Below are 20,570 nucleotides of genomic sequence, written 5' to 3' on the forward strand. Positions count from 1 at the left end.
CCGTGGTTGTTCCTTCCCGGGGAAAGGCCTGGCTATTCACTGCTTGCGTCGAGAAACACGTGATGGTGTCTCCGCAGCTTCATTTCATGCATCTGCATATTTCCCATAAGGGATGGGGGCAGTGTTCTGGAATCACTGCGTTGAGAAACACGTGATGGTGTCTCCGCGGTGTTGGATGTTTTGGTCTCCCCGAGGCCAATCATCTGTGCCTTTATAGCCTTTTTACTAGGCACTGCTCCTAATAGCCAGATTCCTACTCCACACTGATGAGGGGCAAAAACCCCAAAACAGCTGTCTGTGGATGGATACCATGCTTGGCATAGGTGGCTTTCCTTCATAGGATGCTGCCCTTCCCGTGGTTGTTCCTTCCCGGGGAAAGGCCTGGCTATTCACTGCTTGCGTCGAGAAACACGTGATGGTGTCTCCGCAGCTTCATTTCATGCATCTGCATATTTCCCATAAGGGATGGGGGCAGTGTTCTGGAATCACTGCCTTGAGAAACACGTGATGGTGTCTCCGCGGTGTTGGATGTTTTGGTCTCCCCGAGGCCAATCATCTGTGCCTTTATAGCCTTTTTACTAGGCACTGCTCCTAATAGCCAGATTCCTACTCCACACTGATGAGGGGCAAAAACCCCAAAACAGCTGTCTGTGGATGGATACCATGCTTGGCATAGGTGGCTTTCCTTCATAGGATGCTGCCCTTCCCGTGGTTGTTCCTTGGCGGGGAAAGGCCTGGCTATTCACTGCTTGCGTCGAGAAACACGTGATGGTGTCTCCGCAGCTTCATTTCATGCAATACTAGAACATTGACTGGAGGCCAGGATCAAAGCACTAGGTGGAGTTAAATAGAGCAGCACCTTACGACTTCACCACATCACCTGAGGAAGGAAACTCAGAAGCCGCAGTACCACCTTCCTCCACCAACGGAAGCTCACAGAGAGAACCAGCCGAAGTACCACTTGTGACCACAGGAGGGAGCTCTGCCACAGAATTCACAACAGGAATCCACCTGACAGCACTACTAGTTCCCTCCCACTGCAAGTTTATACTTTTGAGTAATGAGATGTAATATTGGTCTATAACTGTTAATAAACTCTCTTTTTGCATCCATCCAGATGTGGTACTTAGAAAATCACTGGTGGGTGGAGTGGGGAGGGTCCTTTTAACCGCTTGTTGTTCCTGTCCCACTGAGAGTAAGAAGGACGTCCTCCAATGGTGCTGTCAGGTGGATTCCTGGGAATACAATTACCAGTAAGAACTAATTACCGTTTTTGACCATTCCTCTTTACAAAACAATTCCAGTTCAGTCAAGTTTGATGGTCGCCGAGCATGGACAGCCCTCTTCAAATGATTCCACAGATGTTCAATGATATTCAGGTCTGGGGACTGGGATGGCCATTCCAGAACAGTGTAATTGTTCCTCTGCATGAATGCCTGAGTAGATTTGGAGAGATGTTTTGGATCATTGTCTTGCTGAAAGATCCATCCCCTGCGTAACTTCAACTTTGTCACTGATTCATGAACATTATTGTCAAGAATCTGCTGATACAGAGAGGAATCCATGCGTCCCTTAACTTTACAAGAGTCACGGTGCTGGCATTGGCCACACAGCCCCAAAGCATGATGGAACCTACACCAATTTTATTGTGGGTAGCAAGTGTTTTTCTTGGAATGCTGTATTTTTTTGGTCGCCATGCATAACGCCTTTTTGTATGACCAAACAACTCAATCTTGGTTTCATCAGTCCACAGGACCTTCTTCCAAAAAGAAATTGGCGTCTCCAAATGTGCTTTTGCATACCTCAGCCGACTCTGTTTGTGGCGTGCTTGCAGAAACGGCTTCTTTCGCATCACTCTCCCATAAAGCTTCTCCTTGTGCAAAGTGTGTTGTATAGTTGACTGATGCACAGTGACACCATCTGCAGCGAGTTGATGCTGCAGCTCTCTGGAGGTGGTCTGAGGATTGTCCATGACTGATCTCACTATTCTTCTTCTCTGCCTCTCTGATGTTTTTCGTGGCCTGCCACTTCTGGCCTTAGCAAGAACAGTACCGGTGTTCTTCCATTTCCTTACTATGTTCCTCACAGTGGAAATTGACAGGTTAAATCTCCGAGACAGCTTTTTGTATCCTTCCCCTGAACAACTATGTTGAATAATCTTTGTTTTAGATCATTAGACAGTTGTTTTGAGGAGCCCATGATGCCACTCTTCAGAGGAGATTAAAACAGGAGAACAACTTGCAAGTGGCCACTTTAACCCCTTTACCCCCAAGGGTGGTTTGCACGTTAATGACCGGGGCCAATTTTTACAATTCTGACCACTGTCCCTTTATGAGGTTATAATTCTGGAACGCTTCAACGGATCCCAGTGATTCTGACATTTTTTTTCTTGTGACATATTGTACTTCGTGATAGTGGTAACATTTCTTTGATATTACCTGCGTTTATTTGTGAAAAAAACGGAAATTTGGCGAACATTTTGAAAATTTCGCAATGTTCAAACTTTGAATTTTTATGCAATTAAATCACAGAGATATGTCACACAAAATACTTAATAAGTAACATTTCCCACATGTCTACTTTACATCAGCACAATTTTGGAACCAAAATTTTTTTTTTGGTAGGGAAATATAAGGGTTTAAAGTTGACCAGCAATTTCTCATTTTTACAACTCCATTTTTTTTTAGGGACCACATCTCATTTGAAGTCATTCTGAGGGGTCTATATGACAGAAAATACCCAAGTGTGACACCATTCTAAAAACTGCACCCCTCAAGGTGCTCAAAACCATATTCAAGAAGTTTATTAACCCTTCTGGTGCTTCACAGGAATTTTTGGAATGTCTAAATAAAAGTGAACATTTAAATTTTTTTCAGAAAAAAATTACTTCAGCTCCAATTTGTTTTATTTTACCAAGGGTAACAGGAAAAAATGGACCCCAAAAGTTGTTGTACAATTTGTCCTGAGTACACCGATACCCCATATGTGGGGGTAAACCACTGTTTAAGTGCATGACAGAGCTCGGAAGCGAAGGAGCGCCATTTGACTTTTCAATGCAAAATTGACTGGAATCGAGATGGGACACCATGTTGCTTTTGGAGAGCCCCTGATGTGCCTAAACATTGAAACCCCCCACAAGTGACACAAATTTGGAAAGTAGACCCCCTAAAGAACTTATCTGGAGGTGTAGTGAGCACTTGGTGGGTCAAAGTGCTTCACAGCAGTTTAGAATGCAGAACCGTAAAAATAAAAAATCATATTTTTTCACAAAAATTATCTTTTCGCCCCCAATTTTTTTATTTTCCCAAGGGTAAGAGAAGAAATTGGACCCCAAAAGTTGTTGTACAATTTATCCTGAGTACGCTGATATCCCATATGTGGGGGTAAACCACTGTTTGGGCGCATGGGAGAGCTCGGAAGGGAAGGAGCGCCGTTTGACTTTTCAATGCAAAATTGACAGGAATTGAGATGGGACGCCATGTTGCGTTTGGAGAGCCACTGATGTGCCTAAACATTGAAACCACCCACAAGTGACACCCTATCACATAGCTGGCGTCTGCCCTATTACATATTTGACGTCTGCACTATTACTTATCTGGCTTCTGCCCTATTACATAGTTGGCGTCAGCTTTACTACATAGCTGACGTCTGCCCTATTACATATCTGGTGTCTGCCCTATTACATAGCTGGCGTATGCCTTACTACATAGCTGGCGTCTGCCCTATTACATCTCTGGCATCTGCCCTATTACATAGTTGGCATCTGCTTTACTACATAGCTGACGTCTGCCCTATTACATATCTGGTGTCTACCCTATCACTTAGCTGGTGTCTGCCTTATTACATAGCTGGCCTCTGCCTTATTACATAGCTGGTGTCTGTCCTAATACATATCTGGCGTCTGCCCTTTTACATATCTGGCGTCTGCCCTATTACATAGCTGGCGTATGCCTTACTACATAGCTGGCGTCTGCCCTATTACATCTCTGGCATCTGCCCTATTACATAGTTGGCATCTGCTTTACTACATAGCTGACGTCTGCCCTATTACATATCTGGTGTCTACCCTATCACTTAGCTGGCGTCTGCCTTATTACAAAGCTGGCCTCTGCCTTATTACATAGCTGGTGTCTGTCCTAATACATATCTGGCGTCTGCCCTTTTACATATCTGGCGTCTGCCCTATTACATAGCTGGCGTCCTCCTTATTGCATATCTGGCGTCTGCCTTATCACATAGCTGCCGTCTGCCTTACTACATAGCTGGCGTCTGCCCTATTACATAGCTGGCATCTGCTTTACTACATAGCTGGCGTCTGCCTTATTGCATAGCTGGCGTCTGCCCTATTACAGATATGTCATCTGCCTTAATACACAGCTGGCGTCTGCCTTATTACATAGCTGGCGTCAGTCCTATTACATATCTGGAATCTGCCTTACTACATAGCTGGCGTCTGCCCTCTTACGTAGCTGGCGTCTGCCGTCTGCTCTGGTGTCTGCCGTTTTACATAGCTGCTGTCTGTTTTACTACATAGCTGGCGCCTGCCTTATTACATAGCTGGTGTCTGTCCTAATACATATGACGTCTGCCCTTTTACATATCTGGCGTCAGCCTTATCACATAGCTGGTGTCTGCCTTACTACATAGCTGGCGTCTGCCTTACTACATAGCTGGCATCTGCCCTATTACATAGCTGGCGTCTACTTTACTACATAGCTAGTGTCTGCCTTATTGCATAGCTGGCGTCTGCCCTATTACATCTCTGGTGTCTGCCGTATTACATAGCTGCTGTCTGCTTTACTACATAGCTGGCGTCTGCCTTACTACATAGCTGGCATCTGCCCTATTACATAGCTGGCGTCTACTTTACTACATAGCTAGTGTCTGCCTTATTGCATAGCTGGCGTCTGCCCTATTACATCTCTGGCGTCTGCCCTATTACAGATCTGTCATCTGCCTTTAATACATAGGTGGCGTCTGCCTTATTATGTAGCTGACCTCTGTCCTTCTACATATGTCATCTGCATTATTGCATAGCTGGCGTCGGTTCTATTACATATCTGGAATCTGTTTTTTTTATATTTTTTATATTTATATAGGAAGACATTAGGAGATAAGGGATCAGTGCAGCAACACCGTAATGAATACTGCCGGTGATACTCTTGCATGTACTCAAGGGTCTCTCAGCAACTGATCCTGCGGACCCAGATGAGTTTAAGGATAGCGCATAGTATATTTGATCCACTGCCTGAACCCTTGCTGTTTTTATTGGCATTGATGTATTCACATATACACAGTGGACAATGGCTGCATGTCTGAGATGTGGTTGATGGGACATCTCAAAAAGATAGACAGATGAGCATGCAGATATATATATTCCACTAAATGCTACATGCTATGAGTACATTGTATGAGATCAAAGGTGGTGAATAATTCCCGATACGAGGTCAGTAAAGGCAAAGGGGAATATTTCCACAAGTGAAGCACAAACTTGAGTGGAATAATATAACGGGCTGGTTATAACAACCAGATTATGGTAATATACGATAATAGTTATATGCCCAAAAATACCCTGACGCCTATTAAAGTACTCTGTGACGTTAAAACCTTATTAGAGTGCCCCAACTATTTTGATTAACCCTAAAGGGCACCCTATTAATAAGGATAATTTCCTAGCAATATACTAGTGGTATTTCTTTTTATACTGCCTTTTTTATTTTTATTTTTTCTGCACCTAGCACCTTTTTTTTTGGGCACGGTTACATGCACCTTAGATTGGATATTTTTAATTGTATCTAGTAAAAGCTACGTTTTAATAATAAATTGATATCCGCTGCTACTTCATATCTGGAATCGGTCTTAATACATAGCTGGCGTCTGCCCTCTTACATAGCTGGCGTCTGCCTTATTGCATAGCTGGGGTCTGCCCTATTACATATTTGACGTCTGCCCTATTACATATCTGGCATCTGCCCTATTACATAGTTGGCGTCTGCTTTACTACATAGCTGGCGTCTGCCCTATTACATCTCTGGCGTCTGCCCTATTACAGATCTGTCAACTGCCTTAATACATAGCTGGCGTCTGCCTTATTATGTAGCTGGCCTCTGTCCTTCTACATATCTGTCATCTGCATTATTGTAAGCTGGTGTCTGTCCTATTACATATCTGGAATCTGCCTTAATACATAGCTGGCATCTGCCCTCTTACATATTTGACGTCTGCTCTATTACATATCTGGCATCTGCCCTACTACATAGTTGGCGTCTGCTTTACTACATAGCTGGCGTCTGCCCTATTACATATCTGGTGTCTGCCCTATTACATAGCTGGCATATGCCTTACTACATAGCTAGCTTCTGCCCTATTACATATTTGACGTCTGCCCTATTACAGATGTGGCATCTGCCCTACTACATAGTTGCTGTCTGCTTTACTACATAGCTGGCGTCTGCCCTATTACATATCTGGTGTCTGCCCTATTACATAGCTGGCGTCTGCCTTACTACATAGCTAGTTACATAGTTAGTAAGGCCGAAAAAAGACATTTGTCCATCCAGTTCAGCCTATATTCCATCATAATAAATCCCCAGAGCTACGTCCTTCTACAGAACCTAAATAGTTACATAGTTAATAGGTGGATTTGGCCATAGAACTCAAAGTGATCACTCCATGGATGCTTGGAACATTCAAATCTTTTTTTGGCATGTTGATTTTAACTTTCTCTTTTTTTTATGTTAAACCTTTGGCATAGGAGAACTTGGTGTAAGCGGAAAAATTGAAACATACCTACAAAGAGCTGCCCAGGTTCCACTGAGATTTGAACTCAGATCGCTGGATTCAGAGTCCAGAATGCTAACCATTACTCCATGGAACCACACACATGGTGTCAGCCATTTTACATATCTGGCTTCTGCCATCTTACAAATCTGGCGTCTGCCCTATTACATAGCTGGCGTCTGCCTTATTACATAGCTGGCGCCTGCCTTATTACATAGCTGGTGTCTGTCCTAAAACTTATCTGACGTCTGCCCTTTTACATATCTGGTGTCAGCCTTATCACATAGCTGGTGTCTGCCTTACTACATAGCTGGCATCTGCTTTACTACATAGCTAGTGTCTGCCTTATTGCATAACTGGCGTCTGCCCTATTACATCTCTGGTGTCTGCCCTATTACAGATCTGTCATCTGCCTTAATACATAGCTGGCGTCTGCCTTATTATGTAACTGGCCTCTGTCCTTCTACATATCTGTCACCTGCATTATTGCATAGCTGGCGTCTGTCCTATTACATATCTGGAATCTGCCTTAATACATAGCTGGCGTCTGCCCTCTTACATAGCTGGCGTCTGCTTTATTGCATAGCTGGCGTCTGCCTCATTACATAGCTGGTGTCTGCCTTATCACATAGCTGGCATCTGCCCTATTACATATTTGACGTCTGCCCTATTACATATCTGGCATTTGCTTTACTACATAGCTGGCGTCTACCCTATTACATATCTGGTGTCTGCCCTATTACATAGCTGGCGTCTGCCTTACTACATAGCTGGCGTCTGCCCTATTACATATTTGACGTCTGCCCTATTACATATCTGGCATCTGCCCTATTACATAGTTGGCGTCTGCTTTACTACATAGCTGGCGTTTGCCTTATTACATAGTTGGCGTCTGCTTTACTACATAGCTGGCATCTGCCCTATTACATAGTTGGTGTCTGCTTTACTACATAGCTGGCGTCTGCCCTATTACATATCTGGTGTCTGCCCTATTACATATCTGGTGTCTGCCCTATTACATAGCTGGCGTCTGCCTTACTACATAGCTGGTGTCTGCCATCTTACATATCTGGTGTCTGCCCTATCACATACTGTAGCTGACGTCTGCCTTGCTACATAGCTGGCGTCTGCCTTATTGCATATCTGGTGTCTGCCCTATTACATAGCTGGCGTCTGCCTTATTACATAGCTGGCTCCTTTCCTAATACATATCTGGCGTCTGCCCTTTTACATATCTGGCCTTATCACATAGCTGGCATCTGCTTTCCTACATAGCTGGCGTCTGCCCTATTACATCTCTGGCGTCTGCCTTACTACAGATCTGTCATCTGCCTTAATACATAACTGGCGTCTGCCTTATTACATAGCTGGCGTCTGTCCTATTACATATGTCATCTTCCTTGATACATAGCTGGTATCTGCATTATTACATAGCTGGCGTCTGTCGTATTACAAATCTGGCATCTGCCTTAATACATAGCTGGCGTCTTCCTTATTACATAGCTGGCGTCTGCTCTCTTACATAGCTGGCGTCTGCCCTATTACATAGCTAGCGTCTTTTTTATTGTATAGCTGGCTTCTGCCTTATTACATAGATGGCGTCAGTCCTAATATATAGCTGGCGTCTGCCTTATTGCATATCTGGTGTCTGCCCTATTACATATCTGGTGTCTGCCCTATTGCATAGCTGGCGTCTGCTTTATTACAAAGCTGGTGTCTGCCTTAATACATAGCTGGCGTCTATCTTAATACATATCTGGCGTCTGCCCTTTTACATATCTAGTGTCTGCCCTATTATAAAGCTGGCGTCCTCCTTATTACATATCTGGCGTCTGCCTTATCACATAGCTGCCGTCTGCCTTACTACATAGCTGACGTCTGCCTTACTACATAGCTGGCATCTGCCCTATTACATAGCTGGCGTCTGCTTTACTACATAGCTGGCGTCTGCCTTATTGCATAGCTGGCATCTGCCCTATTACATCTCCCGGGACTGTCCTATTACAAATCTGTCATCTGCCTTAATACATAGCTGGCGTCTGTCCTATTACATATCGGTCATCTGCCTTACTGTATAGCTGGCGTCTGCCTTATTGCATAGCTGGCATCTACCCTATTACATCTCTGGGGTCTGTCCTATTACAGATCTGTCATCTGCCTTAATACATAGCTGGCGTCTGTCCTATTACATATCTGGCATCTGGCTTAATACATAGCTGGTGTCTGCCTTATTACATAGCTGGCGTCTGACCTCTTACATAGCTGGCATCTGCTTTACTACATAGCTGACGTCTGCCCTATTACATAGCTGACGTCTGCCCTATTACATGACTGATGTCTTCCCTATCACATAGCTGACGTCTGCCTTACTACATAGCTGGCATCTGCCTTATTACATATCTGGCATCTTCCCTATTACATATCTGGCATCTGCCCTATTACATAGCTGGTGTCTGCCTTACTACATATCTGGCATCTGCCTTATTACATACCTGGTGTCTGCCGTACTACATAGTTGGCGTCTACCTTACTAGATGGCTGGCGTCTGCTTTATTTCATAGCTGGCGCCTGCCCTATTGCATGTCTGGCATCTTCCCTATTGCCTAGCTGGCGTCTGTCCTATTACATATGTGGCATCTGCCTTAATACATAGCTGGTGTCTTCCTTACTACATAGCTGGTGTCTGTCCTACTACATATATTGCTTCTGCCTTAATACAAAGCTGGCGTCTGCCCTCGTAAATAGCTGGTGTCTGCCCTATTACATAGCTGGAATCTACCCTATCACATAGCTGGCGTCTGCCTTACTACATAGCTGGTGTCTTCCTTATTACATAGCTGGCATCTTTCCTATTACAAATCTGGCATCTGCTTTATAACATAGCTGGTGTCTTTCCTATTACATATCTGGCATCTGCCTTAATACACAGCTGGCGTCTGCTTTATTACATAGCTGGTGTCTGCCTTATTGCATATCTTGCGTCTGCCCTATTACATAGCTGGCATCTGCCTTATCACATAGCTGGCGTGTGCCTTACTACATATCTGGCATCTGCCCTATTACATATCTGGCATTTGCCCTATTACATAGCTTGCGTCTGCCTTACTAGATGGCTGGCATCTCCATTATTTCATAGCTGATGTCTGTCCTATTACATATCTGGCATCTTCCCTATTGCCTTGCTGGCGTCTGTCCTATTACATATCTGGCATCTGCCTTAATACATAGCTGGTGTCTTCCTCATTACATAGCTGGCGTCTGTCCTATTACATATCTGGCTTCTGCCTTAATACATAGCTGGGTCTGCCCTCTTACATAGCTGCCGTTTGCCCTATCATGTAGCTAGCATCTACCCTATCACATAGCTGGCGTGTGTCTTATTACATAGCTGGCTTCTTCCTTATTACATCGCTGGCGTCTGTCCTATTACATACCTGGCATCTGCTTTAATATATAGCTGGCTTCTGTCCTATTACATATCTGGCATCTGCCTTAATTCATAGCTGGCGTCTGCCTTATTATATAGCTGTTGTCTTTCCTATCACATATCTGGTAACTGCCTTAATACATAGCTGGCGTCTGCCTTATTACACAGGCGGTATCTGCCTCTTATATAGCTGGCGTCTGTCCTATTACATATCTGGTGTCTGCCTTAATACATAGCTGGCGTCTGCTTATTACATTGCTGGAGTCTGCCTTACTACATAGCTTGCGTCCTCTTGCATATCTGGCATCAGCCCTATTACACAGCTGGTGCAGCGCCCCAGGGTCCTGGTCGTTGCAGTAATGTCATTCTTCCACAAGGGGGAGTGATGTTACGTCTGATGGCAATAAAGGAGGTCACCTTACCTGGTACCACAAACCACACAACACACTTCACACTCCAGGCCGCCAGGGGGAGCCATGCTTCTATCTATTAGGGCACTCCTCACAACTAGGCAAAACTGGTAGTCTGGATAGGAAGAGAGACAGAAGCTGGCTGGAGTGAGAGGGGGCCAGACGTAGACTGAGGTCTGCGGAGGACGAGGGTCCACAGAGCTGCGCCTGCCCCACGTGCGGCAGCATCCTAAGGAAGAGATATCAGAAGGGAATTGTCTTGTAGTGAGTGAGAAACGAAGTCATAGCAAAGGAGAGGAAACCAGAAGGAGTTCTGCCCTGTAAAAGGCTGCCTCCTTTCTGAGGCGCAGAAGCCGGTAGCCAGAACACCGAGGGAGTAAGGATCTCTATGCTTTACTTCAGAGACTGGAAGGACAGTTAATTCCATGTTGGCTGCCCGACCTTATACCCAGGAGGCACGGTTGCAACTTGTGGGGGCCGGGGCGTGATAGAGTCCCTGTAAAAAGCCTCAGGCCATCAGTCATACGGGTTTGTCCTATCCTATCCATCAGGGGGACAGCGAGAAAGAGATGTTACATCTATAATAGTTGTGAGGACCTCACCGAGAAGCTCAGCAGGGAGGGACAACAACACTCAGGCGCTAGAGGAAGGCTACTGATTTCCACCTGGATAAGGGGACTCTGAATTTGCCTTCAGACTGGCCGGACTCTGCCTGCCCTGTGATCCGGTGGTCTGGACTGTGGACACTGAAGCCTTCAGTAAAGGTAAAGAGAGTGCAACCTTGTGTCCTCGTTCTTTACTGCGCCTTTCACCATCCACCATCTATACACTGGAAAGCCCTGGGGACATACTTCACCTGTGGGAAGGTATACCATCTAGCTGCCATAACATCACCCCAGCAGACCCTTAAGCAGGGTCAGTCACCCTGACTGAATACTACAGGTGGCGTCACGAACACTATTCTCAGAAACTCTCATTTCATTTGACGCCCCTGAAAGGGCCACGGGACGGGTCCGGCCACCGTGACATCCACATCGAGAACTGAAGGACCCGTTACCGAGTACCCCATTGCCCTAACGTGGGGGCGCTCCACTGGCATCTGCCTTATCACATGGCTGTCGTCTGCCTTACTACATAGCTGTCGTCTGCCTTACTACATAGCTGTCGTCTGCCTTACTACATAGCTGGCGTCTGCCTTACTACATAGCTGGCGTCTGCCTTACTACATAGCTGGCGTCTGCCTTACTACATAGCTGGCGTCTGCCTTACTACATAGCTGGCGTCTGCCTTACTACATAGCTGGCATCTGCCTTATTACATAGCTGGCGTCCTTTTACATATCTGGCATCTGCCCTACTACATAGCTGGCATCTGCCTTACTACATAGCTGGTGTCTGTTCTATTACGTACAGTGGGGCAAAAAAGTATTTAGTCAGTCAGCAATAGTGCAAGTTCCACCACTTAAAAAGATGAGAGGCGTCTGTAATTTACATCATAGGTAGACCTCAACTATGGGAGACAAACTGAGAAAAAAAAATCCAGAAAATCACATTGTCTGTTTTTTTAACATTTTATTTGCATATTATGGTGGAAAATAAGTATTTGGTCAGAAACAAACAATCAAGATTTCTGGCTCTCACAGACCTGTAACTTCTTCTTTAAGAGTCTCCTCTTTCCTCCACTTATTACCTGTAGTAATGGCACCTGTTTAAACTTGTTATCAGTATAAAAAGACACCTGTGCACACCCTCAAACAGTCTGACTCCAAACTCCACTATGGTGAAGACCAAAGAGCTGTCAAAGGACACCAGAAACAAAATTGTAGCGCTGCACCAGGCTGGGAAGACTGAATCTGCAATAGCCAACCAGCTTGGAGTGAAGAAGTCAACAGTGGGAGAAATAATTAGAAAATGGAAGACATACAAGACCACTGATAATCTCCCTCGATCTGGGGCTCCACGCAAAATCTCACCCCGTGGGGTCAGAATGATCACAAGAACGGTGAGCAAAAATCCCAGAACCACGCGGGGGGACCTAGTAAATGAACTGCAGAGAGCTGGGACCAATGTAACAAGGCCTACCATAAGTAACACACTACGCCACCATGGATTCAGATCCTGCAGTGCCAGACGTATCCCACTGCTTATGCCAGTACATGTCCGGGTCCATCTGAAGTTTGCTAGAGAGCATTTGGATGATCCAGAGGAGTTTTGGGAGAATGTCCTATGGTCTGATGAAACCAAACTGGAACTGTTTGGTAGAAACACAACTTGTCGTGTTTGGAGGAAAAAGAATACTGAGTTGCATCCATCAAACACCATACCTACTGTAAAGCATGGTGGTGGAAACATCATGCTTTGGGGTTGTTTCTCTGCAAAGGGGCCAGGACGACTGATCCGGGTACATGAAAGAATGAATGGGGCCATGTATCGTGAGATTTTGAGTGCAAACCTCCTTCCATCAGCAAGGGCATTGAAGATGAAACGTGGCTGGGTCTTTCAACATGACAATGATCCAAAGCACACCGCCAGGGCAACGAAGGAGTGGCTTCGTAAGAAGCATTTCAAGGTCCTGGAGTGGCCTAGCCAGTCTCCAGATCTCAACCCTATAGAAAACCTTTGGAGGGAGTTGAAAGTCCGTGTTGCCAACCGAAAAGCCAAAAACATCACTGCTCTAGAGGAGATCTGCATGGAGGAATGGGCCAACATACCAACAACAGTGTGTGGCAACCTTGTGAAGACTTACAGAAAACGTTTGACCTCTGTCATTGCCAACAAAGGATATATTACAAAGTATTGAGATGAAATTTTGTTTCTAACCAAATACTTATTTTCCACCATAATATGCAAATAAAATGTTAAAAAAACAGACAATGTGATTTTCTGGATTTTTTTTTCTCAGTTTGTCTCCCATAGTTGAGGTCTACCTATGATGTAAATTACAGGCGCCTCTCATCTTTTTAAGTGGTGGAACTTGCACTATTGCTGACTGACTAAATACTTTTTTGCCCCACTGTATCTTGCATCTACCTTAATACAAAGCTGGCGTCTGCCCTATTATGTATCTGACGCCTGCCTTATTACGTATCTGCCGTCTTCCCTATTAAATATTTGCCCTCTTCCCTATTACATATCTGGCGTCTGCCCTATTACACAGCTATCACCTGCGCGTTACACAAATTGCGTCTTCCCCATTACGTAGCTGTCATCTGCCTTCAACAGCAGCAAACCACACTACCACTGATCATACTATTAACATCTTATTAACAGTTTTTTATGACTGCCGGGGTCCAGCTGAAGGCCTCCGTGTGATCTCGCCTGGGTGTCAGTGTCATTTTTACTATATGCAGCAAGGCTGTATGTTGCTGTATATAGCAGAAGTGATCAAATGATCTTCAGTAGAAGTCCCCTGAGTTACACATACATATTCTGTCTTTTTTTTTTTCTTGGATACAATACGTTCCCATTATAATCTATGATGCTATTCAAATGTCCATGTTTTTCCACACACAATGTGTCTGTGCATTTTTCTCAGGTATCACAGATGAGAAGTGGCAATGCAAGTTTATGGGTCCATGAAAAGCGCGTCCAGCACACGGATGGAATCCATGTATCATCTGTGTGCTGTACGTATTTAACACTGCAAAAGATAGGAGAAGCTTTGTAATTTATTTAGTTATCTGTATCAACCACAGTTAACTAAACTCTTCCCTTGTGCACTGTTGCAGAATTGTACCTAATTTGTGATCTTTTTCACGTTTCTTACTTGCTAGCTGTGACCGCAGAAGAGGTCTCTCATGCAATGACAGAAGGTGAAGAGATTACAGCTGCCCCATCTGACCTCTCCAATGCAGAAAATGGCTCTCCTGGGCCCATAACAGAACACACCGAAGAGGTATCCACCGAATCTGAGAGCGACTTACTAAACTTCAGCATGGAAGAAACAAAGTGAGTCGTTAAAGAGAATTGTCAATAAATGATGATACATTAGAAGAATGTGAAATCAATAATCATAGTTATGAGTCAGGGCTAGTCTTTTTGGTATCTACCATATTTTTCGGACTATAAGACTCATCAGGCCATAAGACTCAGCTAGGTTTTAGAGGAGGAAATGAAAAAAAAAATAGAAGCAAAAAATGTTAATTCTTTACTTAATATCCCCAATCCTGGTATGCATGGTTCCTTTATCCCCATCCTGGTATGCATGTCCCCATCCTTATCCTGGTATGATAGGCCCCAATCCATATCCTGGTATGCATGGCTCCATCTCCGTCATGGTATGTATGGCCCCTATCCCCATCCTGGTATGCATGGCCCCCATCTCCGTCCTGGTACGCATGGCCCCAATCCCTTTCCTGGTATGCAGGAACCCCATCTCTGTCCTGGTATGAATGGCCCCATCCTTTTCCTGGATAACCTTCCCTACTTGCCCTCATAGTATCCTTCTCCGGTGCTAGCAACTGGTTTATGCTTGTAAGCAGAGCATGGCAGTGACATCATGCGCTGCTTACAAGCCGCCAAGGACAGCTGCCAGAATACTCACCGTTCTCCACGCCGGGACTGTGTGTGTGGAGCGCAGTGAGTATTCATTGCTCTTTAGCGAGCACAGTGTTAGCAGCAATCGCCGGGTTTCTGCAGCTGCCGGGCTCTCATGTGTGCCGCTATTAAAGGGATGGAATATTCATTGCATTCCACGCCTATGGGAGTAGAATGCAGTGAATATTCATTGCGTTAAGTAGCCCACACACTAGAAAGCCCGGCAGCTGCAAGAATCCGGCTGCTGCGGATAGCACTGCTTTGCATTTCCATGGACTTGGAATGGAGTCAATATTCACTTCTCTTTAGCAACTGGCACAGGAGTAAGCGCAGCAGCCAGCTCCTGCTTCCTGTGACCCGCTGCTGTGTCGCTGCCGTTCCCCACATAATTACCACAGCCAGAGCAGGGACATCCGGACTATGACGCACTTCCCATTTTCCTCCACATTTTTGGAGGAAAAAAGTGCATCTTATAGTACGAAAAATACAGTATATAAATGGCCACATTTAACCTTTTGTTACTGCGACTCCCCAAATTATATGCACCATTCTGAAATTAGATTTTGAAGACTTTAAATGTTAGAAGTGATTTTGCGAAGTATTCCTGTACTATCACAATCTTGCCTACAGACCGTATACTTAATACCAGAGGTGTCAAACTGCATTCCTCAAGGGCCACAAACAGGTCATGTTTTCAGGATTTCCCTGTACTGCACAGGTGATAATTTAATCACCTACACACATAATGATTCCAGTACCTTGTGCAAAGCTAAGGAAATCTTGAAAACACACATGGTTTGCGGCCCTCGAGGAATGCAGTTTGACACCCCTGCTTAATACCACATGTCGTAGCTGAAACTCACCTTCAATTGTCCAGTTGTAAATTCAGCAAGACTCAGGCCCTGTTCAGACTGCCGTATTGAAAATCAGGATAGTTGTAACGACATACGCAGACGTGATTGGTGCCATTTTCAGCTCTGTGTGCACATCCACATTGGGTATTGCAGTGGCCTCTTTTTCCCTTCACCCATGACAGCACACCTGAGAGAGGAATCTGCCCCGCCAGGACAGGAAACCTACTGAAAATAAAAGGACAGTACCTCTCCCTCGCTTCAGTTGGGTTTCCTGTCCTGACGGGGACCCTAGTGCTGAAATCACGGCGGTGTGAAGACGGATGTTCCACTTACCCACGCCTGTCCCGGAACTGGAAGAGCAGGCAGAGCGGTCGTGTGCCAGCCTTCAAGCTGTGGAAGCGCCGTCCGCAGGTCCTGTGGGGCTTTAGCGCACATGCGGGCATCGGTGCAGCGCAGTTGGGGGTCCTGTGGCTGCTGCTGCTCCATATGATCGTCCATAGTGGGGAGCTTTGGACACGAGCGTTTCTTCTGGGGTCATCCCTCCATTTAAGAAGGGATACACTGCACTCTCCATGCCCATTCCATGCCCCTCCCTCCTCCGCACCCCTCAGGGACACGCTAAAAGGCTATGCACCCCGGCTTGCTTTCTTACTATGGGCGCCACCATCTTGGATCCGGCGCACAGTACTGACGTCACGCGGGCACGCCCATTCCCAGCGTGCCTTGCGTGCAACGCCAGCCGCACGCCCAGAATTCAGCCCCATTGAGCCGCAGGCAGCCAGCAGAGGAGGGAGAGCGGCGCAGCAGCTGTAGTGTAGGGTGCGGAGGTGGCAGGGGCATCGAGTGGGCATAGAGAGTGCAGTGTATCCCTTTTTAAATGGAGGGATGACCACAGAAGAAACGCTCGTGTCTAAAGCTCCCCACTATGGACGAACATGTGGAGCAGCAGCCCTTAAAATAGCAGCAGGAGCCTTTACCAGGTGCTATGCCTGGTCACCAGCACACAGAGGAGTAGCCGCTCAAATGGAAGGAGCGGCAATCGCCCTGAACAGAGGTCGCAGGACTCCTCAGCATCTAGGAGAGACGTTGTCCGTATTCCTGATCAGCCTCAAAATCTGGTACCCTTGATTGCCAGCGGGTGGTGAGTGATCTTCATGAATGTCACTTTGGTGGTAATGGGCTACATTTTCTGCTTGCTTGCCAGGGGTCCGAGGGAGGATAGTGCCAAGTTAAAGAACAAGGAATATGCCCTCTGTAAAGTCCCGCTAGCAGTTCAGTGTCAGAAAAATCTCTGCGCTGGCTGTATTCAAAAGACCATTCAGGAAGAAACCCTGACTTCGCCTCTAGCCTTAAGGCCATGATTAGGGCAGAAGTTAAAGATTCTTTAAAATCAGTCCTTAAAAAGGAGAGCAAGAAAGGCATTGGGCTTGTTACAGATTCTGAAGCCTCACAATCTGGTGAGGAATATCATGGTGAACCTCTTTCTCCCTTCCCCTCCTCTTCCATATCCCCTGACTCCTCTTCGGGTAGTGACATAGTGGGCCGACCTTGCTTCTAACTGAAAACACGGATACAGTGCGGCACCCCCTTACATCTCCTCCCTCATTTCTGTCTATCGGCCTAACAGACCACTGCGCTCTGCAAATGACTTTCAACTAACCTCTGCACTAATCCGTACCTCCCACTCCGGACTCCAAGACTTCTCCCGTGCTGCGCCAATCCTCTGGACTGCTCTACCCCAAGATATTAGGACCATCCACAATTTGCATAGTTTTAGGCGCTCTCTAAAAACCCATTTGTTCAGAGCAGCCTACCACATTCACTAATCAAAGTCATTTTATGTTTGTGTGTGTGTGTGTAGCCCATTCACTATCTCCATCTATCCCCCACCCCCTGAAGATGGCTGGACCATCATTGTAAATACATCATTGTAAATACACACTTGTGCTTTGTATCTCCCCCACCTCATTGCAGATTGTAAGCTCTCACGAGCAGGGTCGTCTTATTGTGCTTTAATTATTGTATTGTTAACGTTGTTACTTATGACTGTTAAACTGTAAAGCGCTGCGTAATATTTTGGCACTATATAAATAAAGATTATTATTATTATTATTATAGACTGGTGAAAGCAGTCAGAGCTACAATGGGCCTAAAGGATGAAAAAGCGACTAGGTCCTTAGAAGATGTTATGTTCGGGGGTCTGGAGGAAAAAAGGAAGCACACATTCCACGTTAATGCTAGAGTAAAAGCACTTAGACAAAGAGTGGAAGAAGCCTGAAAAATCTGGTAGCCTCCCCTTGTCTTCTAAAAGAAGATAGTCCTTTCGAGGAGAAAGATTCAGAAGGGTGGGATAAAATCTCTAAAATTGATGGAGCTGTAGCCAGGTCATCTAAAAAGCCATCCCTGCCCTTAGAGGACTCGGGAATGTTTAGAGACCCATTGGACAAGAAGGCGGATGGGTTCTTGACACACCTGGGAGGCGGCCGCAGGGGGTCTTAAACCGGCAATAGCCGGGACATGTACTGCCCGCTCCCTTATGGTCTGCCTGCAACAGATAGAGGAATAACTAAAGACTAAGGTGCCAAGAGAAGAGGTCCTATGGTGCTTGTACAAGGAGCAGCAGATTCCGTAAGACTGGCAGCTAGAGCAGCAGGCTTGTCTAATGCAGCTAGGCACGCCTTATGGCTAAAGGGGTGGCCTGATGACCTGCCTTCAAAGAACAGACTTTGTTCCATCCCGTGTGACGGTCTATTCCTCTTTGGTCAAAAGCTGGAGGACATTTTGGAGAAAGCAGGGAATTAAAAGAAGGGTTTCCCTCACTTTCCGGTGGATATTAGGAAACCTTTTTGGAGAAGAAAGTTTAATAGAGGCCGCCCCCCTGGGGACAGAAGGAGCTGGGACTTCAGAGACAGAAAAGGATCTGGGTACATGTTTAAAGGACCCTCTACGTCATCAAAAAAGCCCTCCCAATGACGTTGTGTCAGAGGTAGGGAGAAGACTCTTTTTTCTTTATCCCTGCTTGGGTAAATATCTCCCCCAGTCATTGGGTTTTGAGTGTCATCAAATATGGCCTAAAAATAGACTTTATTCGTCCACCCGGCAGACTTTTGTTTTGACACCCCGCAGGAAATCCCCAGGAGAACAACTAGCCTTGAAGGCCGAGGTGTCGGGACTGATGCTAAAGCAGGTTCTAATAGAAGTCCCGAGGGAGGAGGAAGAAAGAGGGTTTTATCACCCCCTCTTTTTGATGCAAAAACCGGACGGTTCACTAAGGACTATTGTCAACTTGAGGAAACTCAATCGGTCAGTGGTGAATTACTCCTTCAAAATGGAGTCGGTAAATACGGCGATAAAAATGTTGTTCCAGGACTGCTTCAGTTATAGACTTAAAAGGTGCCTATTATCATGTCCCAATCCATCGGGACTACCAAAAATTCCTGAGGGCAGCACTGTAGGTCCAAGGACAGGTCAGGCACTAACAGTATGCAGCCCTCCCATTCGGTCTGTCTATAGCTCCAAGAATATTTACCAAGTTAATGTCAGAAGTCATGTCCTTCCTCCGTTCTCGAGACGTAGTTATCATCCCATACCTGGACGACTTCCTTACAGTATAATAGGGAGGTCGGTGGATCACTGTTTAACCCCTTTCTGACAATGGACATACTATTCCGTCCATGTGGGGTGGGCCCTTCTTCCCAAGGACGGAATAGTACGTCCAGCGCGATCGGCCGCGCTCACGGGGGGAGCGCGGCCGATCGCGGCCGGGTGTCAGCTGTTTATCGCAGCTGACATCCGGCACTATGTGCCAGAAGAGGTCACGGACCGCCCCCGGCACATTAACCCCCGGCACACCGCGATCAAACATGATCGCTGTGTGCCGGCGGTGCAGAGAAGCATCGCGCAGGGAGGGGGCTCCCTGCGTGCTTCCCTGAGACCCCCGCAGCAATGCGATGTGATCGCGTTGCTGCGAGGGTCTCCTACCTCCCTCCCTGCTCCAGTCCCGGATCCAATATGGCCGCGGCATCCGGGTCCTGCAGGGAGGGAGGTGTCTTACCAAGTGCCTGCTCAGAGCAGGCGCTTGGTAAGTCTGCATCACTCTGAGACAGATCGGTGATCTGACAGAGTGCTGTGCAAACTGTCAGATCACCGATCTGTGATATCCCCCCTGGGACAAAGTAAAAAAGTAAATAAAAAAATTCCAAATGTGTAAAAAAAAAAAAAAAAAAAAATCCTAAATAATTAAAAAAATATATATATTATTCCCATAAATACATTTCTTTATCTAAATAAAAAAACAAAAACAATAAAAGTACACATAGTATCGCCGCGTCTGTAACGACCCGACCTATAAAACTGGCCCACTAGTTAACCCCTTCAGTAAACACCGTAAGAAAAATAAAAGGGCAAAAAACAACGCTTTATTAACATACCGCTGAACAAAAAGTGGAATAACACGCAATCAAAAAGACGGATATAAATAACCATAGTACCGCTGAAAGTGTCATCTTGTCCCGCAAAAAACGAGCCGCCATACAGCATCATCAGCGAAAAAATAAAAAAGTTA

At 45.8% G+C, this 20,570-nt stretch overlaps 1 protein-coding gene across 2 annotated transcripts in view; it reads left to right on the forward strand.

The window, feature by feature from the left end:
- Positions 1 to 20,570, forward strand: part of CFAP410 (cilia and flagella associated protein 410) — a 249,374-nt gene that overhangs the window by 155,410 nt on the left and 73,394 nt on the right. For both annotated transcript variants that reach the window (XM_069733765.1, XM_069733766.1), the window contains one exon: positions 14,390 to 14,564. In XM_069733765.1, coding sequence (XP_069589866.1) covers positions 14,390 to 14,564 — 175 coding nt within the window. The remainder of the gene's footprint in view (positions 1 to 14,389; positions 14,565 to 20,570) is intronic.

The sequence above is a fragment of the Ranitomeya imitator genome, chromosome 7 (genome assembly GCF_032444005.1).
Source record: "Ranitomeya imitator isolate aRanImi1 chromosome 7, aRanImi1.pri, whole genome shotgun sequence".
Taxonomy (NCBI): domain Eukaryota; kingdom Metazoa; phylum Chordata; class Amphibia; order Anura; family Dendrobatidae; genus Ranitomeya; species Ranitomeya imitator.